This window comes from Eptatretus burgeri, chromosome 4 (assembly GCF_056783735.1).
Source record: "Eptatretus burgeri isolate ZD-2024b chromosome 4, Ebu_testis_v1, whole genome shotgun sequence".
Lineage (NCBI taxonomy): Eukaryota > Metazoa > Chordata > Myxini > Myxiniformes > Myxinidae > Eptatretus > Eptatretus burgeri.
In genome coordinates, this window is record NC_140964.1 from 33,553,801 (window position 1) to 33,574,918 (window position 21,118).

Consider the following 21,118-nt stretch of genomic DNA (forward strand, 5'->3'; position numbering starts at 1 on the left):
TTACTAAAGTGCAATCACTTGCGTGCCATTGCATCCCTGAGGAAACAAGATCTGCCGGTGTTTGGATCCTGTGCTTTGCTCTTCAACTTTTGGACAGCATACACAATATATATATATATATATATGTACCCATTGAAATGTTTGTATTTCATGAAGCTTCCATCATATAATCCTCATCCACAATCCATGGCCTTTTTAATAATCTTCATCGATGCTGGGTTGGATATGCAGGTACACCTGCTATGATGCTAATTATTCTGAACTCAGTATAGCACTTGCATTTACTACTGCATTTACTGATCTTGAGTGAAGCCTGATGGTCATTGACATCATCACGAGCCTTTTGAGTACAGTTGGTTTGATATTCCCTTGACGGGATGGTATGGGAGCAGTGCGCCTAATTTTGAGCGCCCTAATCAGTGTTCTACTCCTGACCTGACTATGACCTGTTAGATCGGTGTTTTGCCAGCAGCCATCACCTGACAGTGCGCCATCTGTCAGATGGACATTAATCCTGGTGTCCTGTCATGGGATGGTTAAAGATCCCATCATAGGAGTCACTTAAAGCTGGACGACGTCATATCACTCGGTGTCTTTTGCAAAAAGTAGCCGAGTTATTTCTCACATCACAAACAACTTACAAACTATTGTCCAAATCTGCTCCAGTCGAACCACAGGCCTGACGAGCCAGTTTTTGGAATACTTGGGCCCAAAACTTTCCCTGACCGACCTGACAAGACCGTGGGAATAATTGGGGCCGTTAAAGTAGTTGTAGAAGTTGGATTTGATACAATATGTTCTAAACTCTGAAACTTTCCCCCCACCATGATTAGAATTCCCCTTTTAATGCTTGAAGAGAATGGAAGGCAGTGTACTGATTTATCAGTATTCAAGATACTGGCTTAATGGTACAACTACACACATTACCATCCAACCAGACAGTTGCATCATGGTTAGAGCATCCTGTCTGGGAGATCGGTAGTTTGAGCCCCGGCCGAGTCATACCAAAAACTATTTTTTTTTTTAAACGTGCTGCTTCCTCGCTTGCTGTTCAGTATTTAAAAGGATAGAGCATGAATAAACAGCCATCGGTTGGCAACCACAACAAGAGTTGCTGTGCCTAATTGCCTTCTGCATTGAAGTTCCTTGTGAGGTAACCTATTCTTTTTCTTTCTGACAATCCATTGCTCTCTTTGATGATTATTCTTAAATTGTCTCCTGCCATTCATTTCCCCCCCCCCCCCCCACAAGTCTAGTTTGGGTTTCATTTTGGATGTAAAACACGTTTAAATTGTGTTTCATATAACTACTTAAATTCAAAAATTGAAGTTTATAAATATATTTTTTAAATTTTTTTGTGCCCATCCCTTGTTTTCTTTCAGCTCACCAAGAATCATGAGTTTGTGATTTAAGATTCCATAACTTGTCCATTTGATGCCCGCATGCAGAGCCTGGCTGCGGTACGAGTCTGGTTTCACATGGTGCCATAGATGAATTCTGGCTGAGTCTAGCACCATTTGAAATCAGTGTTCCTACCGTCAGCAGAGCTACAAAATCAGGATGAAGGAAAGAACAGCAGGTTTGTGCATTCTTATTGCTTTGCACTGCAATCAATTTAAAAGCACTCTCAACTTCTTGCCTTTGATGGAATAAGACATACTTACTTGACCTGACCACGAGAGGGAGCACAATGTCACAATTTGAACCATCCCTTTGTTAGATGACCGATTTCTCTTGGTGTTGAGAGTGAAACTTTAGCCTAGCACCATTTGAAATCGGTTATCTTGAGAGGGTGAGTACAACCTCAGACTGAGTTTCCTTTAAATACGTGATGGTGAGTTATTGCGAAGAATTCTGGTTCCTGGCTACAGATAGTCAAATGTAACATACCTGCTGAGAAGCATAACTATTACAAAAGATATAAGGGTCAAAAGGTGCAAAAATCTGATATATAATCAGTATAGGCTTGAAGAATAAAATTTGTAACACTTGCAGCAGTTGTATTTGTTTCAAAATAAAATTTCCACTTGTGATAAACCATGCTAATAGGTATTTGTGGCTGGCTCAGTGAAGATATGGGGGCTGGCAGGATGGGTTAGAGGTACACACACTGACTTCTATACGGTCTATCCTGGGTTCAAATCTTGGCCCAATTATAAACTGTCATCATGGTGCTTTGTATACAAGGCATCGAGCCATCTCGAGCAGCTGTTGTCCCATGATGCCAACACATTGGCATTGACATTACAATGTTTTAGGTGCCAATGTGTTGGCATCTTTAATACATTTGTGCCGTCCCTTGCATGGATGTTAAATGAGATGTCCCATGTGCTGTTATTCCTTTGTGGATGTTAAAGACCCCAAATTGTCCTTCACGAAGAGTAAGTGAGCTATTGCCAACACCCTGAACAAATTACAAATTCCTTCTCTAATCTTCTACAGCGGGCACTACATCAGCAGCACCGCTGCCTCCCCAACCTCCAACAAATATTGCAACCCGCAGCTGTGTGCTCCATAGTTAAAGAAAAGGCTCCATTTGCAGAATTATCAGATAAGATTTAATTCCTCTTTTTTTCCCTGCCTTTGGAATAAACTCCCACACTCTCTTCAATCTCATTCTTCCCTCCAGGTCTTCAAAACAGCTGATCACCACCACCTCGTATGATCTTTTCTACTTCCCCCATCCAAAACCATGGTCTTTTCCACCCATGTTAATCCACCCCAAAGCCACTCCTTCAAATTCCCTGCCTTCCTTCCCGAAAGTCCCTGTCGTGCAACTACTTGAAAGTCCCTGTAGTTTCATCTTATTTACCCTGTGCACCACGCTCCATCCCTCTCCCTTCCACAGATCTCCTCATGTCTCTGTTCCACACTGTTTTGTCCTTCCCTCTCCCACCACTCTCGTCTCCTGCCTCCCTTGTTGCGCATTAGCTCTCATTGTATCCAAAATGTATACAAAAGAAAAGAATAAAAAGGTCAAATTAACCCCTGAGAATTATACTTAAATGCAATCTTTTAAGGTCAGTAGGGGAAACGGGGGTGCACTGAGATCTCTAGCATCTGTTTTCCAATGAGTAGTGCCAACGCATTGGCATTGACATCATAATGTTGTCGGTGCCAATGTGATCACATTGCTATTAATAAATTGGCATTTATTGTCATAGACGAACAGCTGCTATAGGAAATTTCCCAATATATCCTGGTTTCCCCTACAACTATGATATCAATCTTCAAAAAAATGCTTGAGGCTGATAGCTGATACGGATCTATGTACAATAGGAGTTAACTGGGAATGTGAACTTTTGTTGGATAGCCCATTTACTTCTCAGGGACTCAAATGGAATGTCTTTGCTTGGAGGACAGGTGACAACTTACCACGAATAGTTCAACCTACTATATATGTTGTTGTTCATCTTTCGGCTGCTCCCGTTAGGGGTCGCCACAGCGGATCATCCGTTATGATCTGCATACTGATTTGGCACAGGTTTTACGCCGGATGCCCTTCCTGACGCAACCCTGGTCGCCTCTTACGACACAGGGATCAGGATTTGGGTTTCGCCATGATTCCGGGCTGCTCTACACCCTGCCCAGTGCAGAGCCCCGTCCTCAAGTGATCCTCCAACCCGAGCCTCCGAGTAGCCGGATTACAGGCGCACGCCACTACGCCCGGTATAGTTCAACCTACTATATATATATATATATATATATATATATATATATATATATATATATATATATATATATATATATATATATATATATATATATATATATATATATATATATATATGTGTAACCGGGCGTAGTGGCATGCGTCTGTAATCCGGCTACTCGGAGGTTTGGGTTGGAGGATCGCTTGAGGGTTAGAGCTCTGCACTGGGCCATGCTATTAGAGGGTGTAGAGCAGCCCGGAATCATGGCGAAACCCAATCCATATCCCTGTGTCGTAAGAGGTGACCAGGGTTGCGTCAGGAAGGGCATCCGGCGTAAAACCTGTGCCAAATCAGTATGCGGATCATAACAGATGATCCGCTGTGGCGACCCCTAATGGGAGCAGCCGAAAGACGAACAACATATATATATATATATATATATATATATATATATATATATATATATATATATATATATATATATATATATATATATATATATATATATATATATCAGATACATACTAGCAGAGTACCCGCCCTATGGGCGATCTTGTTCCAAGCAGGCAACACGTTCTTCTGACGCATACCTTTATTTGGGTGGTGTATAGGTAACTGATTGCTCGAGGTGGGCAAAAAATAACCCATGAAGTTATGTGCATGAAGTAAAACATACCTATTGCTTATAATTTAAAACACCTCACTGCACTGGAAAACGTAGTGACAGGAATACTGCAAATGGTGAAGACTTGTAATACCCCCACCTGGAGGCAGCACCACACGATACCCATTTACAGAGAGAATTTGCTTCCCCTCCCCTCACCTCAAGACCACTAGTAAAGACAAAAGCACCCCGATACATTAATTGGGGTCATGCTGATCCTATGTCGCAAGTCTGGATGGAATCGGCCCACAACTGTAGGAGGAGTAGCACGACAAACAAACAGATGAAAAATCACTGAGTGTGACACTTGGCGGAATGGAACGGTACTCAATGGAGCACATACCTCCACCAGGCTGAATAGCTTACATTTTGTATGCCACCGATAGGTTGGATCTGAATCCGGACCTTAACCAAAATTGAATCCACTTCTTGTCACCTCACCAACTCACCCACCTCGTTTTGTCACAACTGGTCCACAACTTTTTGAGATAACATCCTAAACATAGTTTTTGGCCCCATCTCTCAATGGTGAAGAACCACTTAAAAAGTTCTCGTATCTGGATCTGGATTCGGATCTTCACCAAAATCGAATCAATTCGCCGTTGCCACACACCAACCAGTCCACCAAGTTTCATCCGATTCCGTCCACAACTTTTTGAGATATCGTGCAATATCATTTTTAGCCCCATCTCTCTCTGGTGAAGAATCACTTCAAATTAAATAATTCTCGTATCCAGATCTGGATTCGGATCTTCACCAAGATTGAAGCAATTTCTCCTAATGGCACTCCCAGGTGGTCCACCAAGTTTTGTGTGAATCCATCCATATTGTTTTGAAATATTGTGCAAGAAGATGTCATTTTTTGTCCCTGTCTCTCAATGGTGAAGAATCACTTTAAAAAATACTCAGATCCAGATCTGGATTCGGACCTTCACAAAAATTAAGCATTGCTGTCCTTGGCCGGTCACCTACACAAAAAAAAATTTCAGAATGGTTGCTTGAAAACTGTGTGCCAAAAATCGTGTGACAAACATACATAGACAGACAAACAGACAAAACGCTACAGACCAACATACTTGGCAAAAAAAAAAATTCTCAAGTAAAAATCACTCATAGAGTGACAATTGGCGAAACGGAACAGCACTCAGGAGAGCACATACCGCCGTCAGGCTGAACGGTTCACATTTTTTATCTCACAGAGGTCGGATCTGAATCCGGATCTTAACCAAAGTCGAATCGGCTTGTTCTTGTCACCTAAACAACTCATCCACCTGGTTTCGTCATAATTCATCCACAACTTTTTGAGACCTCATGTGATACATAGTTTTTGGTCCCATCTCTCAGTCATGAAGAATCACTTTAAAAATCCTCATATCCAGATCTGGATTTGAATCTTCACCAAAACTGAATCAATTTGCCTTGGAACCTGTGTTGTACCATCGGGAAGAAGGTGTTGTCATTTTGCAGAGAGCAGTGGCGTCGGGAATCTCAAACTTGAGGAGGAACTTTCACGACAGCTTCTGTGCCCTTATATTAATAAAGGGACCATTCTGAGTCCTGGTGTTGAGTATCACCGTCAGAATTGCCTCCTGTACGTTTCCTGCCGAGAGAGCGGCTGGGCACCATTTTTTGGGCGCATTTTCTCACGCAGTGACGACGTGATTTAGCAAACATCAACCTTCAGAAACCCATCTCTGGGCACAGGGCTCAGTGCTGGGAGAAAGGGAGGATTTTTCTTTTAATTATTCTTTCCCTTTGTCTGTATTAAAGTCTGTGTGGAGGCACCTCAAATAGGAATGTAGGTTACCTCACGTTTCATTATTATCCCGTTTTGAGTTACCATTGTAAATATTTTATTTATTTTCATTAAGCCCCATATTTATTTAAGTTGCTTGTGTTATCTACTTGCGGGTTTGAGTACAAACCCCTTTGCCTCTGTCCTTGCCACCCTCCTGTCCCGTGTGTGCCATAATCTCGGCTGTTCACCTCAAAGGTAGAACCGTTCAGTTATCCATCCAGGTTGGGGCTAACCCCCTGGATACAACAACTGGTGTCCGAGCAGGATTTTTCAGCCCCCCCCGCCCCCCACTCACCAACTGCCGTCAGGAGTGTGGGTCAAGGGTGGGATTTTTTAATCCATTGGGACCATAACATTTAGTGCAGAGCGAGCGAAAGCTTAAAAATAAAAATAAAGGAATCTAAATTTTTGGACGATCACCTCTTACAGTGAGAGAGAGGGGGTTGTAATATTCGAGATACAAGTTGTACATTGGGAATGTCACCGACAGAGACTAGTTAGAAAGCTCATCTTCCTCATACATCATCTCCTTGCCTCAAATCCAACAATCATCATCCAATGGTTCATTCCCCATATATTCCTCAACATCAAACTCCTTCTCAAGTGGCACAACCTCTAGATCGAAAGAAGACTGACAAAGCCAGTATTTGGCAGTTCATCTTCATCATGCAATGCATCCAGCTGTTTCTCCTCAACATCACCCGCTGATGAATCTTTAGGAAAGGATTCTTGGGTTACATCAACTACTGCAAGTTCATCCAATGAAAAATGCTGAGCATCATCTTCATCACTAGATGAGGTAGTCATAAATGTTGTCAGTTGGTGAGCGCTCTCCAATCTTCAATGGCCATGCCGCAGCACGGTGCTCCGCAGGGACATATTCCGAAGTTAGGAAGACAAAATGAGGATGACTATGAATAAAAAATGTTTTCAATGCTTACACAAGCAATGAATCATCACATCGTGGGAAGATAGCCAAAAGGTACTCATGCTCGCTCTAAGCTGTTTAGCCTGGGTTTGAATCCCGACACAGCTATAAATTGTCACCCCAGCGTTTCACAGGCAGGGCGATTCAATGTGTCATCTCTCGGTTGGACGTTAAACTGAACGTCACATCTGCTAGTCTCTTTGCCTCTGTCTGTCTCTGTTTCTCTCTGTTAAGGACAGACGGTTTAGTTTTGAATATCAAACTGCTTTCCATAGTGTAGCATGTACAAATCAGATTCGGAGTGAGCCGACCACAGTGGTGCAAAGGTCACTGCATGTGCGAGCATGCAAGCAGGCCAGCCTTTGCCAAGTAGAAAGCATGGGTTTTAAATGCTCCCGCTGAGTTTTATATATAACCCCATGGTTAAAAAGAAAATATTGCTGTTTGGGTGTGTTTTATCACTCTTCCCTTCTCCACCCTTCATGCCACCTTCCCTTCCCCTCCCCTCACAGTTACCTCCTCCTAAACCCTCTCCCTCCACCCCACATGGACATCTGGCGGTCTCCATGTGCTGCATTAGCGTACCCTATTTCGTTCAATCCTGTACTACCCTTCCCCTTCTCCACAAGTCCCACTACCAAACACAAGTTGAGAACCACTCCCCTCATGTTTACCTCCTCCCAAACCCCCTCCCCAGATTGTATAGTGATGTTTGTTGGGGTGTCAGTCTCCCCACCCTCCTTCCTCGCTCCCCCACCCCTCCTCCATTCTCCCCTCTCCCTCCCTTTAATATTCCCGTCAGCGAAGCAACGGGTTGTGTTTGCTTGTGCCACAGAATTTATGGAAGGAGGTGTTAAATCAGCTCGCTATTTGATCTGCTTGCACACATTTGTAGACACCAAGAATCACTAACCTTCCAAGCAAAATTATCTTTGACAAATTATTAGGTATACCCGAAGCTGTAAACTTTGGGCACACAAAATGCTAGACAACAGCAAAAGCATGCAATACAAGTGCAAAGACGATTCGCTATCTGCAATCACAAAGGGCAAGTCTCTCCCGGCATCTGCGATCCAATGATGGCCATATTCTTTGATGCCATATGACCTTGAAATTCAACATTTAAGGAGAGAGTGTAAATTCAGAGAATGTGTCCCGACATACATTATATCCATAAAACTCATCATGAAATTCAGAGGAAACGTATTCAAGTCATGATCAAAAAAGTGATTTTGTTAATTAGGTCGCAATCCAAAAGAAAAAAAACAGTATCAAGGACATTAATCAAATATCAGGCACACAACTTCAGTACTGGTCCACTATAATGATGCAAGAATATCTTGGAAGACCAACCGGTCTTTGAGATTATGCATCTTGGCAAAACAAAAAAAACAAACAAACCAAAAAAAAACACGTTCTTTTCAGACCATTTGACCTTGACCTTTAACTCGGACAGGTATGAAGTAAAAAAAGCATAAATGGTGCTTTCATTCTCTTAGGAGAGGAGATTGGTACCATACACTGTGCAGAGCGTTGGTGCTGCTTAAGCAGTCTCCTTGGCGATTGGGCACAATTCTGGACAGGTCGCCACTCCGACACAGGATACCAGCAAGCTGGCACTCATTTTGCCGATCTCGGAAGGATGACAGGTCGAGTTAACCCCACCTCGTATTAATTCAACAGCTGAGAGAGATTTGAACTCAGGACCCTAGGATCCAAAGCCCACCACACTAACCGTTTAGCCAACACCAGACATGTTCTCTTAGGGGGATCTAAGAAACTGAGGTACCATTAAAAACTGTGGGCACCAATTGTAGAAACAAACCCTACAACAGGTATAAGCCTTCCTCTTTCCTATGGGGGATGGGGGGAGGGGTGGAGCGGGGGGGGGGGAGAGTGCTCAATAATTAAATACTTTTATACTTGAGAAATGAACTTTCACTGTCAATCTAAAATGCTGTTGCACAAGCAAGCTGTGGTTAAAACAACATACCAAATATCAGTGGCTTTGCAGAAAATCCTGCTTTATCAAAATTGCACAAATTAAAGCAAAAGTGACAGATAATGAACTGTTGGGTCAAAGTTTTAATTCAAATCAATACTCATCTGCACAAAGCATTCAGGTTATTATACAAATACAGCTTTTGAAATGCTAAACATTCTGCAGAATAGTTTACACACCTTTATAAAACAACCAAATCTTTTTGATGGTCTGCAATTGCTCTGAACGTCACAAAGGAAAAATAGGAAACAGTGGCTGTACAGTATCAAAAGGTTAAAAGTTCAAATTAAATGCTTTGGCAGTCCACAAAACTCAGATTTAAAACAGCATCTCTTAACGTGCCAACTACTTCTGTGAGATGATGATAAAACTCCAAGGGTTATCATTACTTGGCCTGCATGCAATTTTAATGATTGCGTTCAATGGTTTCTCACTGAAGCATTTTGAAGGCGACATAACAGGAACTGACACACTAACTGCAAGGAATTCTCACACCCTCCACTTATTCCTAACTTTCTAACCTCCTTTTGAAACTATAATCCATTTTCTCTCCCCCTTCTACACCACATGAGCCAATCTACGTACAGAAATATGTAGGCAATCTCAATCGTACAGATTACCATAATATTTATTTTAAAAAGCATCCAATAAATCTGATCAAGCACAATGGAAGTGTAACAGGTTTCAGGGCACAAGCTTTGTGAGCAAATATAACTTATTCACTGCTGTCCTCCTCCAGTTGCACCAATATTCATAAGTTTGTTTGAGGTATTCGGATGAAACCATGCCGGCAAACCTCAAGTCGATAATCTTGCCAGGTTTTAATTAATCCATCATGGCCTTGCCTCAGATGCCATTGTGATATCAAACGTCAACTGCGTGGTTATGGATTTGCAGGCTTCCTCATTGGCTTCCCGGCAAATGGAGTCAAGGCCTCTGGGTTTGAACGGGCGAAGAGGCACTTGGACGGTTGTTCACGTTAGGGTACTCCTGAACATTGGCCGTGAACTGTTCAGGCGCTCTGAATGTGGAGAATACATGTTGCTGTTCGAAGTGGGGTGTTGAGCTGTGCCTTTCACTGGATTGCAAGGTGCAAGTAGGAAGAAGGGTGGGGAAGGAGGAGACATTATAGAGATTGTTGGATACTCAAAAGATTAACTTGTTTTCTGGATTTAAAGTTAATTTTTGTTTGGCATGTAACTCAAGGTTCTGGGATCACAAGTTCAAATCACTGTTGGAAAAGAAAAATAATTAAACCTGTACTTTCTAAAGAATTAGATATTCAGGGACAATAAAAACAACAAAGTATACATATATATATATATATATATATATATATATATATATATATATATATATATATATATATATATATATATATATATTGTTGCGGATTCGCGCGCGCCGGCGTGCGAACGGCCACGTAACTAGAATCGCGGCACGTCGCCCACCGGACGGACAATCCAGTCGTGACCCTCTCGGACTAACGCCGGGAACCAGTCACGGGTGGACCTTTCGGTCTCACCACGATCGTGCCAATCGGCCCCCATGTGGGATAGGGTTGCTCGCCAAATTCGACCTACCTAAGTACCCACACGGAGGGTAGACCGGGCGATCGCACCTCGCCGCAGGTCGACTTCGGACACGGGCCACTTTAAGCGACCCGTTCCGTACTATCGGGATAACCGAGCGGTGTTATTCGTCGGCCTCGACGGTTCGATTAATTATCGGGCGTTTTAGCCCACGACCAACCCTTTACGTGAAGCAAGATGGAGATTCAATGAAAGAAAAGACGGTTTAAGCGGGAAAACAGCTCAACAATAAGCACATTTATTTCGCGATGAACGGAAAGCACACATATACAATTCCACCAAAAGCACATGTAAAAGAAGAAGACAATGCAATATTACACAAAAAGCAAATGCAACAATGCAGATCTAACCGACTACCGGGCACACGGCAACACTTATACAATTTTACTTCACAGACGGCGCCGACAACACATATTCCCAAAGCAAAAGAAAAGAGAACCACCCTCCAGGATGAGGGGGGTAGGCGGGCCTGGGGCCGAGACCGTGTCGGGCCTACCCGTCTGATGATGAGACGCGGAGCGGCGGTGGTGCCTCAACTCCGCGGGCCTCGCGGACAGTGTCTGGTAGGGGGTGGGAAGGGGGCCCCCTTTGTCGCACTATCTCAGCGCGGGGGGAAACAGGAGGGGGTTGCTGATGCTCGGGGAAAGGAGGATATAACCCTGTCTCGGGTCCCGCGGCGAGCGTCTCCTCCTCCACCTCGGTCGCGTTGCTGGCCTCTCTGGTGTGCAGCTCCCGGCTCCGACGCGAGCACCCCCTCGACCGCCTTCGCCGCCGCCACCTCTCCACAGCTCCGTCCTCTTCACTCCGACTAGTACCACTTCTTTCCAGCTCCACCGACGACTCTCTTGAATTCCGCACACTCCCCCCTCTTCCAACTCAACTCTTACTCAACTTCCAACTGAACTCTTACTCAACTTCCAACTCAACTCTTACTCAACTTCCAACTCAACTTGTCTGACGAACGCAGTCGTTTTTATAAGCCCCGTGGCTTCGCTCTTTTACCCTTGACCCTCTGCCTCCGACCCTTCACCTCTCTTGCTGGCTCCCCATTGGCCCGAGGAAAAGTGGGCGTGAATGCTTTTTGATCCATGAATTTGCATACAGCGACCGCCCTCCAACGCCCTGGAGGCGGGGCCACCGCCCTCGCTCACCGATTGGACGGAACAAAAGTGGGCGTGAGTCGTTTTTGATCCGTTTTTCTGCGGAAAGTCCGTGATGTTTTTGAACACGCTGCTCGGTGCGCGCCCCGCACGAGTCCAGCATCGGTGCCCACGAGTGGCGCGAGATGACGGTGATGCGATGGTGGCGAGTTGTGACGGTAAAGGTCGTGGCGGTTGTGGTGAAGCGGCGTTGTGGTTGGTGGTTGTTGTTGTGAAGCGGCGTTGTGGTTGGTGGTTGTTGTTGTGAAGCGGCGTTGTGGTTGGTGGTTGTTGTGAAGCGGCGTTGTGGTTGGTGGTTGTTGTGATGGCTGTTGAGACGTGGTTGGTGGTGGTAATAATGGCGGCTGGTCCAAAATAAAGATAGTAAAAGAAAAACGGCTATCCTGAAGAGTCGCAGCCCGCATGAATGACATTTATTCCCTCTAGACAACGGGTTTGGGCCTAACTACACATATACTTACCGAGATATCTCACCGAAGGGACCTGAATGGTGGTTTGCGAATTTGGTCAACCACAACACTACCCCCTCCCCTTTTTACAGACTCGTCCCGAGTCGTCAAATTTTCGTATGCCATCATGTGTAGTTTTCCCCTAGTACATTTTACCTACGGATCCCTGAGTGCGACATTCATGGTATTCGTGTCCCCAAAATAAATAACCTGAGGGCTGAGTAACTACCTAAACAAACCCACTCACACAGACGACTTAAATAAAATTGCCGGCGCTAAGACAGACATGCCGGGGGCGCACTCATATTTACAGTACATCTTACCTTAACTTACAAATTTTACACTAAACCATGGCCCAGGATCACTGAACTCTGCAAAAAGAAAGCAGTTAACAGGGAGCCAGGCTGCTCGCATGCAGTCTCTGGCTCAAAACAATGCAGGTGACAGGGAACGTGGCCGGCTGCTCACACGCAGTCCAAGGCCTTCCTTTTTGAACTGAACGCAGTGAACCACAACGGTGCATGGGCTGCACAAACGTAGTCTCCGTGCCAGCTCGTGGCACACGCAATGAACACAACGAATGGATGGATGAACACAAACACGGTGCACGGGCCGCCAGTGCAGGCCCGTGTTGTAGCTGCCAACAGGGCAGCTCTTGCAGCTTGCAAACTGTTGCTTTCTGATCCTGGCGCACATGGCAATGAACAGGGGGGGGCAAGCAAAAATTGAACGGGGCTGGTGAACAGGGGCAGTGGGCATGGCATGGCAAATGTAGCAGGCAAACACAGCCCGCAGAAGAAGGCCGCTGCAGGCAAACACAGCCGGCAGATGAACTGGCCGGCACAGGCCTTGAAGTACCACAGCTGCAGATGATCCGGCCGGCACAGGCCTTGCAGCAACACAACAGCTGCCGATGAAGTGGGCCGGCACAGGCCTTGAAGAAAAAACAGCCAGCCGGCAGATGAAGTGGGCCAGCACAGGCCTTGCAGCAACACAGCCAGCAGATTAAGCTGGCCAACCTTTGCCGTTCAGTGGAGGTTGGTGGAGGGAGTGCGGTGGTGCTGGCCACTCGGACGGCGGGCTCGGACCTACCTACCTGTCTCCCTCCCAACCTATCGCCTTTGCCTGTCACTGTACATACCCACTCCCTTAATTTGTCAAACCCCAATTTAGCCCCAACTTATTTTTTTGTTTTTATTTTTACTTCCCCACTATAAATCGTCCCCTAACCCCCTTTATCGTCCTTGTTCGGCTAACCTATCCTGTCACCTAGCCTACTCCCAACCCCTACGTTCCCTTCCCGGAGGGGAGTAAGGGAGAGCTAACGTCCTGTGTCGAGGCCCAACTCAAGCCTCAGAATGGCCTCCCCAGACTTCAGCGATCTAACCCAAAGTGGGTCCAGCGGCCCACAACGAGAGCGAGGGGATGGATGGTGCGGAGGGGTACACTTCCTAATCTACCCTATCCATTTAACTGTTAAACTATCCCGGGGCTTTCAACAAGCGCCTCTCGCTTAAACTATTGGTTCTAACAACCCAGATTCCCGTCGCCTGTGTTGGTGTCCTCACAATTTCGGGCCTCGCCCCCCCAATTTTCTCTCCGTGCCCTCACACGGTCTCATGGCTGGGACACGTGGCTCCCTTTGGCAGGCACGACCCTTTTCCGATTCTCCGACGATGGCACCCCCGGGCACTACACTGCCTCCGAGCCTACCAGCTCCCTAACACCGGGGAGTGCCCCCCATGGCACCTCCCCTGAAATGCACACGTGGCAGGCTGGCTTCCCGGGCCCCTTTCTGAGGGTCACCCTTGCCCACAACACTGCCCACGCGGCTAATGGCGCCCCGGGCCTCCGCACCAAGCAGACGCACCCGTGCCCACTACGCTATCCCGGCCCCCCATGGGCCCTGGCCTACCACGGCCGACTAGCCTGGTGCCCGGGGTACCCACTCAGCGATACTCACTTTTCGCAGCCACGCTCCCAGCCCGTCAACAGGGCTCCTGCACCCCTCCAAACGGGTTTCGAGCCTACACTCCCACCAACAACAAAACGACCTCCATTTTTCAATTTTACTAACCCCCTAACTCACTCTACACTGACCCCGGGGTCCCTTGGGCGGGAGTCACTCCTCCCCCCAATCACTCATCGCACCATGCATTCCCCATTCGCTCCACTCACACAGACCCGCTGGCCTCACTCACTCATCATGTACTCACCTCACAACTCTTCAACACACACACCGCTGAACTCCGCCATCCTTCTAACTACATCCCCTAACTAACTCGTGCTCCCACGTCGTCCCTTATACTATAGCACGTTCCTTTTAACACTACGTCGCAAAACTACATCCCCTCTACACATCCAAAGTCTGTCTCTGTCTCCAAAATAATCCCATACTCCATTTTCCCAACCTAAATCTCGCTACAATCCCTCTAACTAATCCATTCCACGGACTCCATGAGGACTTACCCCTGCCCCATGAAGTCGGTCTAACTAAGCTAACCCTTCCCCCTAACTAGTTTCCATCCTGTGCCCCGGTCAAGGGGGTCTTCCACCCCTTGCCCAGGAATCCTGTGCACCCGAAAGTGAGGCTTGCTTTTTTTTTTTTCTTTTTTTTTCCATGCGCAGCACCAGCGCGGCAACTCGCGCACTTTGCACCTGCCCGTGACGTCATGCAGCTGCACGTGTTCCTCGTCCCTCCTTGGACGGTACCATCCGGCAGGGATAACCCTCCTGCCGGATTCCAACCCCACGCGCAGCCATGGCGTCACCGTGCGCATAAAAAAAAAACACAAGCCCCACGTCTCGAGGGGTTCCCCACGCGAACACATGTGCTTTGCCCGTTGGAGCTTAACACACACGATCGCGTGGAGAACCCGTCCGGTCCAAATCCGTAATCCTGCCTAAACTTTGTCCGTCCGCGGGATCGGCAAATCCACCGCGTACGTTTCCGGACCGGGACTTCACTCTCGCAAGCGAGCACGTGGGGGCCTCGTGCGTTGCACAGCACGGACCTCGTGCTCACTGCTGAGTGAACCCGGCACGGTCCCCGAAACAACTGCAGCCGCAACTCGGCTTTCTTTCTTCTGTCGCCGTCGTCGTCGCCATTCAACACACGCACACCTGCGTGTTACGACGCTCACAGTCCATTCCATCACATTCACACCGGGAGACGCGGCTGCGTGCTCCCGCATGCCAACCGACATCTCCCTCACATACCGCTCTCTCACACACACGGTCTCCCTTGCATAAACCATACCACTCACACGTGGTGCTCCATTCACTCGCGGCCTTCCACTCACTCGTGCCTCACTCATACACCGTGCCTCAGTCACACACGCGGGGGCACTCAACCACGGTGTTTCATTCACACACCGTCCCTCACTCACACACGCGGGGGCACTCAACCGCGGTGCCTCATCCACACACCGTTCCTCACTCACACACGCGGGGGCACTCACCCGCGGTGCCTCATCCACACACGGCATGCTGGGAAGCACACACTCCGGCACATTCGCCACCACACCACTCACACACGGGGTCGCTTCCACACACGGGGACGCACTCACACCTTGCACCACACACACAGGGACAACCACACTGGGGATTCGTGTCCCCACAAGGGTCTCCGGGGCCTCTATACCCCCCAAGCTCTCCGTGCACCCGTTCACAGCACTCGCCCCTCAACCTCGCAAAGCACGACCGAACTCACCTGGTCGTGACTCGCCTCAAGGGGGCATACTCCCTCCCCTCGTTCCTGGAGGAGGCCATCCAGCTGCTCGCACTGGGTCTCCACCCAGTCCACCAGCTCACCCCCATTATCCTCCACTACCTCCGTGTGTGTGTGTGTGTGCGTCACTTACACCGTCTTCATCGTGCAGTCTTCCCTCTATCGTTCCCATCTCCCGTGTCTCTGCCAACTCTTCACCCTTTACCTCCCTTGTCTCAACTATTATTTCCGTTGTCGTCACCTCGTGTCTCGTCTCACACGTTTTGGTCTCCCCATTTAATTTTTCCCTTTCGGTCATCGTCACGACCCTCGCCCAACACGCCCCCCGAATTATTTTTTCACCCGCCTCCACCGCGGGCCTGTCAGCCGTTGCACCCCCACCCAGCTCGTTCGCTCCCACACGTGGAGTCGCCATTTTTATCTCCCTGGTCACGGCCTTCATGCCCGCCTGCAGGCATCGGCCCATGTTCTGCGTCTCACCCCGCAGCTTTTTCGTTTCTTCCTTCATTTGCTGTGTATTCGCATCGATCTTTTCGTTCATGCTTTTTATTTCGTTTATAAATTCAGTTGTGTTTGCATCCATCTTCGCTGTCATTTCCTCATACATTTTTGCCAGCATGGTGAATAGCTGGGCCATGTCAGGTGCGCTTGGGTGAGCAGTTTCGGCAGGGGTTGGAGAAGGGTTTTGGTGGAGAGGGGGAGGGGAGGTGTCATACACCGCGGCCGCTGCCGCACCCATTTCGGGCTCTGGGTTCAGTTGGGCGAGTTCGTTTTCCTGTACAACCAACATTTCCTGCACGGGGATTCCATCCTGGACCATGGATTCTACCCATTCTACATCCATTTCTAATACCCCCGGCTCCCGCTCGCCTTGAGACGCCATCTTGCTTCTCTTAAAGGGTTAATTTAGCTCGCTCGTAATTTGGAGGGAATCGGGGGTCGCTCCTCTCACCCCTGGACCGATTCCCGTGAATTTAGCCGGAGACAGGAGAGCCCGTTTTCCCGTTCTCCGATACCAGTGCCGCGAGGAGGGCGATGAGTTTATATCGCACGACCTGACACCAGTGTTGCGGATTCGCGCCCGCCGGCGTGCGAACGGCCACGTAACTCGAATCGCGGCACGTCGCCCACCGGACGGACAATCCAGTCGTGACCCTCTCGGACTAACGCCGGGAACCAGTCACGGGTGGACCTTTCGGTCTCACCACGATCATGCCAATCGGCCCCCGTGTGGGATAGGGTTGCTCGCCAAATTCGACCTACCTAAGTACCCACACGGAGGGTAGACCGGGCGATCGCACCTCGCCGCAGGTCGACTTCGGACACGGGCCACTTTAAGCGACCCGTTCCGTACTACCGGGATAACCGAGCGGTGTTATTCGTCGGCCTCGACGGTTCGATTAATTATCGGGCGTTTTAGCCCACGACCAACCCTTTACGTGAAGCAAGATGGAGATTCAATGAAAGAAAAGACGAAGCGAAGCGGGAAAACAGCTCAACAATAAGCACATTTATTTCACGATGAACGGAAAGCACACATATACAATTCCACCAAAAGCACATGTAAAAGAAGAAGACAATGCAATATTACACAAAAAGCAAATGCAACAATGCAGATCTAACCGACTACCGGGCACACGGCAACACTTATACAATTTTACTTCACAGACGGTGCCGCCAACACATATTCCCAAAGCAAAAGAAAAGAGAACCACCCTCCAGGATGAGGGGGGTAGGCGGGCCTGGGGCCGAGACCGTGTCGGGCCTACCCGTCTGATGATGAGACGCGGAGCGGCGGTGGTGCCTCAACTCCGCGGGCCTCGCGGACAGTGTCTGGTAGGTGGGAAGGGGGCCCCCGTTGTCGCACTATCTCAGCGCGGGGGGAAACAGGAGGGGGTTGCTGATGCTCGGGGAAAGGAGGATATAACCCTGTCTCGGGTCCCGCGGCGAGCGTCTCCTCCTCCACCTCGGTCGCGTTGCTGGCCTCTCTGGTGTGCAGCTCCCGGCACCGACGCGAGCACCCCCTCGTCCGCCTTCGCCGCCGCCACCTCTCCACAGCTCCGTCCTCTTCACTCCGACTAGTACCACTTCTTTCCAGCTCCACCGACGACTCTCTTGAATTCCGCACACTCCCCCCTCTTCCAACTGAACTCTTACTCAACTTCCAACTGAACTCTTACTCAACTTCCAACTGAACTCTTACTCAACTTCCAACTCAACTCTTACTCAACTTCCAACTCAACTTGTCTGACGAACGCAGTCGTTTTTATAAGCCCCGTGGCTTCGCTCTTTTACCCTTGACCCTCTGCCTCCGACCCTTCACCTCTCTTGCTGGCTCCCCATTGGCCCGAGGAAAAGTGGGCGTGAATGCTTTTTGATCCATGAATTTGCATATAGCGACCGCCCTCCAATGCCCTGGAGGCGGGGCCAAATCGCCCCTCGCTCACCGATTGGACGGAACAAAAGTGGGCATGAGTCGTTTTTGATCCGTTTTTCTGCGGAAAGTCCGTGATGTTTTTGAACACGCTGCTCGGTGCGCGCCCCGCACGAGTCCAGCATCGGTGCCCACGAGTGGCGCGAGATGACGGTGATGCGATGGTGGCGAGTTGTGACGGTAAAGGTCGTGGCGGTTGTGGTGAAGCGGCGTTGTGGTTGGTGGTTGTTGTTGTGAAGCGGCGTTGTGGTTGGTGGTTGTTGTTGTGAAGCGGCGTTGTGGTTGGTGGTTGTTGTTGTGGAAGCGGCGTTGTGGTTGGTGGCTTGTTGTTGTGAAGCGGCGTGTGGTTGGTGGTTGTTGTTGTGAAGCGGCGGTGTGGTTGGTGGTTGTTGTTGTGAAGCGCCGTTGTGCTTGGTGGTTCTTGTGTCATGCCTGTTGACACGTCGTTGGTGGTGCTAATAATGCCGGGTGGTCCAAAATAAAGATAGTAAAAGAAAAACGGCTATGCTGAAGAGTCGCAGGCCGCATGAATGACATTTATTCCCTCTAGACAACGGGTTTGGGCCTAACTACACATATACTTACCGAGATATCTCACCTAAGGGACCTGAATGGTGGTTTGCGAATTTGGTCAACCACAACAATATATATATATATATATATATATATATATATATATATATACATATATATATATATATATATATATATATATATATATATATATATATATATATATATATATATATACATACATACACAGTGTTGGGTACCGATAACCAAAAAGTTAACTTCGATAACAATAATCCGATAAGGCCTTAGTTATTTTATAACTTGGTTTACGGATCCGCCGACGGTATATTTGCCGAAATGAAATATAAATATAAAACACATTTTTAGCCTTTTATATTTCTACATTTTCCGCCGAAGGTGCAAAAGTTTCAAAACCCGAAATGTAAACATCAGCATTTATTTTCAAAATATAATTCCGTGCGTGCACCAAAATGCCGAGTCACCTTTAACCGAGCTGCGCAATAGAGCTGCGCAGTCGTCTTCAGTCATGGCGTCTGAGCAGTGGCCAGCGTGGTTTCTGGGGTGAAAGTGATTGTTAAGAAGTATGTCAGCGGTATAAATTCGAGTGACTGTATTGGTTATTTCATCACGTAACATCTTGACGACGAATATTCTGGCCGAACAATTGCAGCAGCAGGGTTGATTCGCACGCTACTCTCGATCGTGCCGATTTTGTTTCCATCGAAAGTTGTACACCGCTGTTCATATTGAAAGATTTTGGTGCCAAGTACGTCAAAGTTTCCCTGTGAGATGCTGATATTCAGCCTTCAACAGACCAGAAATCAGCCTTTGATGTGCTCATGGGAATGGGGAGACAGTACGATCAGATGCCCACTGAAAACTAAGCTGGTTATGGCTCTGATTGACCGTTTTGAGCGTGTTGACTAACCCAAATTTTTAAGTCCGATAATGATAATCCAGTAATTTTAATACAAAGTTATCGGAAGTTAACGATAATCAGATAACGATAACTACTTTTTAACAAAAAATTAAAAAAAACAAGGAAAAAGCTTCAAAATCCATATAAAAGGCTTATTTATGCTAAACCCAAGAATAAAATAAGCATTATGCATCTTTTTAGAGTCTATGACACAATGTGCTGGTTGCCCTTGAGGAAGACCAACTTCTCAAAGTTAGGCCCAGCTGACAGTCTTGACCTCTTGGGCTTTAGGATGTCCTTGCCGAGAGAGAATAGCCGTTCCACTGCAGCAGAGGATGGAATTGGGGTGTTTTACTTCAGGAAGAGGTTGGTGAGGATCTCCTCCCCCATGAAGTCAGAGTCGACCATGCCATCCTTCCCATCAATGTCCAGCCAGGTGTCGACAAGTTTCTTGGCCTTGTGCTTGACACTGGTACGTGAGCCAGCGGCCGTCCACCCAGCGAAGAGGTCGTCATGCATGCTGCTGTCGTCGCAGCTGGTGGTGTTGTCGCCATTCCGGTCCTTCACAACCCTCAGTGCTCTCTCGACCTCATCCTCCATGGTGGCCTTGACAGAGACCGTTAGGTTTCTGTCGAACCAGTGCTAAAACAAGGACAAATGTGTTCAAGAGCCGCGTCATTCCACCAGTCAACAACAAGAAGAAGAACAACGTGGAGCTCTCTTAGAGCCAGCGTTCGCTACGTGAGACGCGGCTAAAAAATATCGGACTAAAAAAATCGAGTTATCAGAAGTTAACTGGTCCGATAACGATAAATGGAAGTTAACTTCCGATAATAGTCCGATTAAAAAAAGTTAACTACGATAATTACCTGTTACCTGATTATCGCTTTTGTGCCCAACACTGTATAGACATACATACATATATATATATATATATATATATATATATATATATATATATATATGTATATATGTATATGTATATAGACATATATATATATGTATATATGTATATATATATATATATATATATATATATATATATATATATATATATATATATATATATATATATATACATATATATATATGTATATACATATATATGCATACACACATATTTGTATATATACATATATGTATATATATATATATATATATATATATATATATATATATATATATATATATACATATACATATATATTGTTGTGGTTGTGGAAATTCGCAAACCACCATTCAGGTCCCGTAGGTG

The 21,118-nt window shown here is 47.0% G+C and overlaps 1 protein-coding gene across 4 annotated transcripts in view; it reads right to left on the reverse strand.

Moving 5' to 3' along the window:
- Window positions 1-9,110: 9,110 nt before the first annotated feature.
- Window positions 9,111-21,118, reverse strand: part of LOC147027770 (sushi domain-containing protein 3-like) — a 42,967-nt gene continuing 30,959 nt past the window's right edge. For all 4 annotated transcript variants that reach the window (XM_085877354.1, XM_085877353.1, XM_085877355.1 and 1 more), the window contains one exon: window positions 9,111-10,123. In XM_085877354.1, coding sequence (XP_085733480.1) covers window positions 9,973-10,123 — 151 coding nt within the window. In that variant the 3' untranslated portion in view covers window positions 9,111-9,972. The remainder of the gene's footprint in view (window positions 10,124-21,118) is intronic.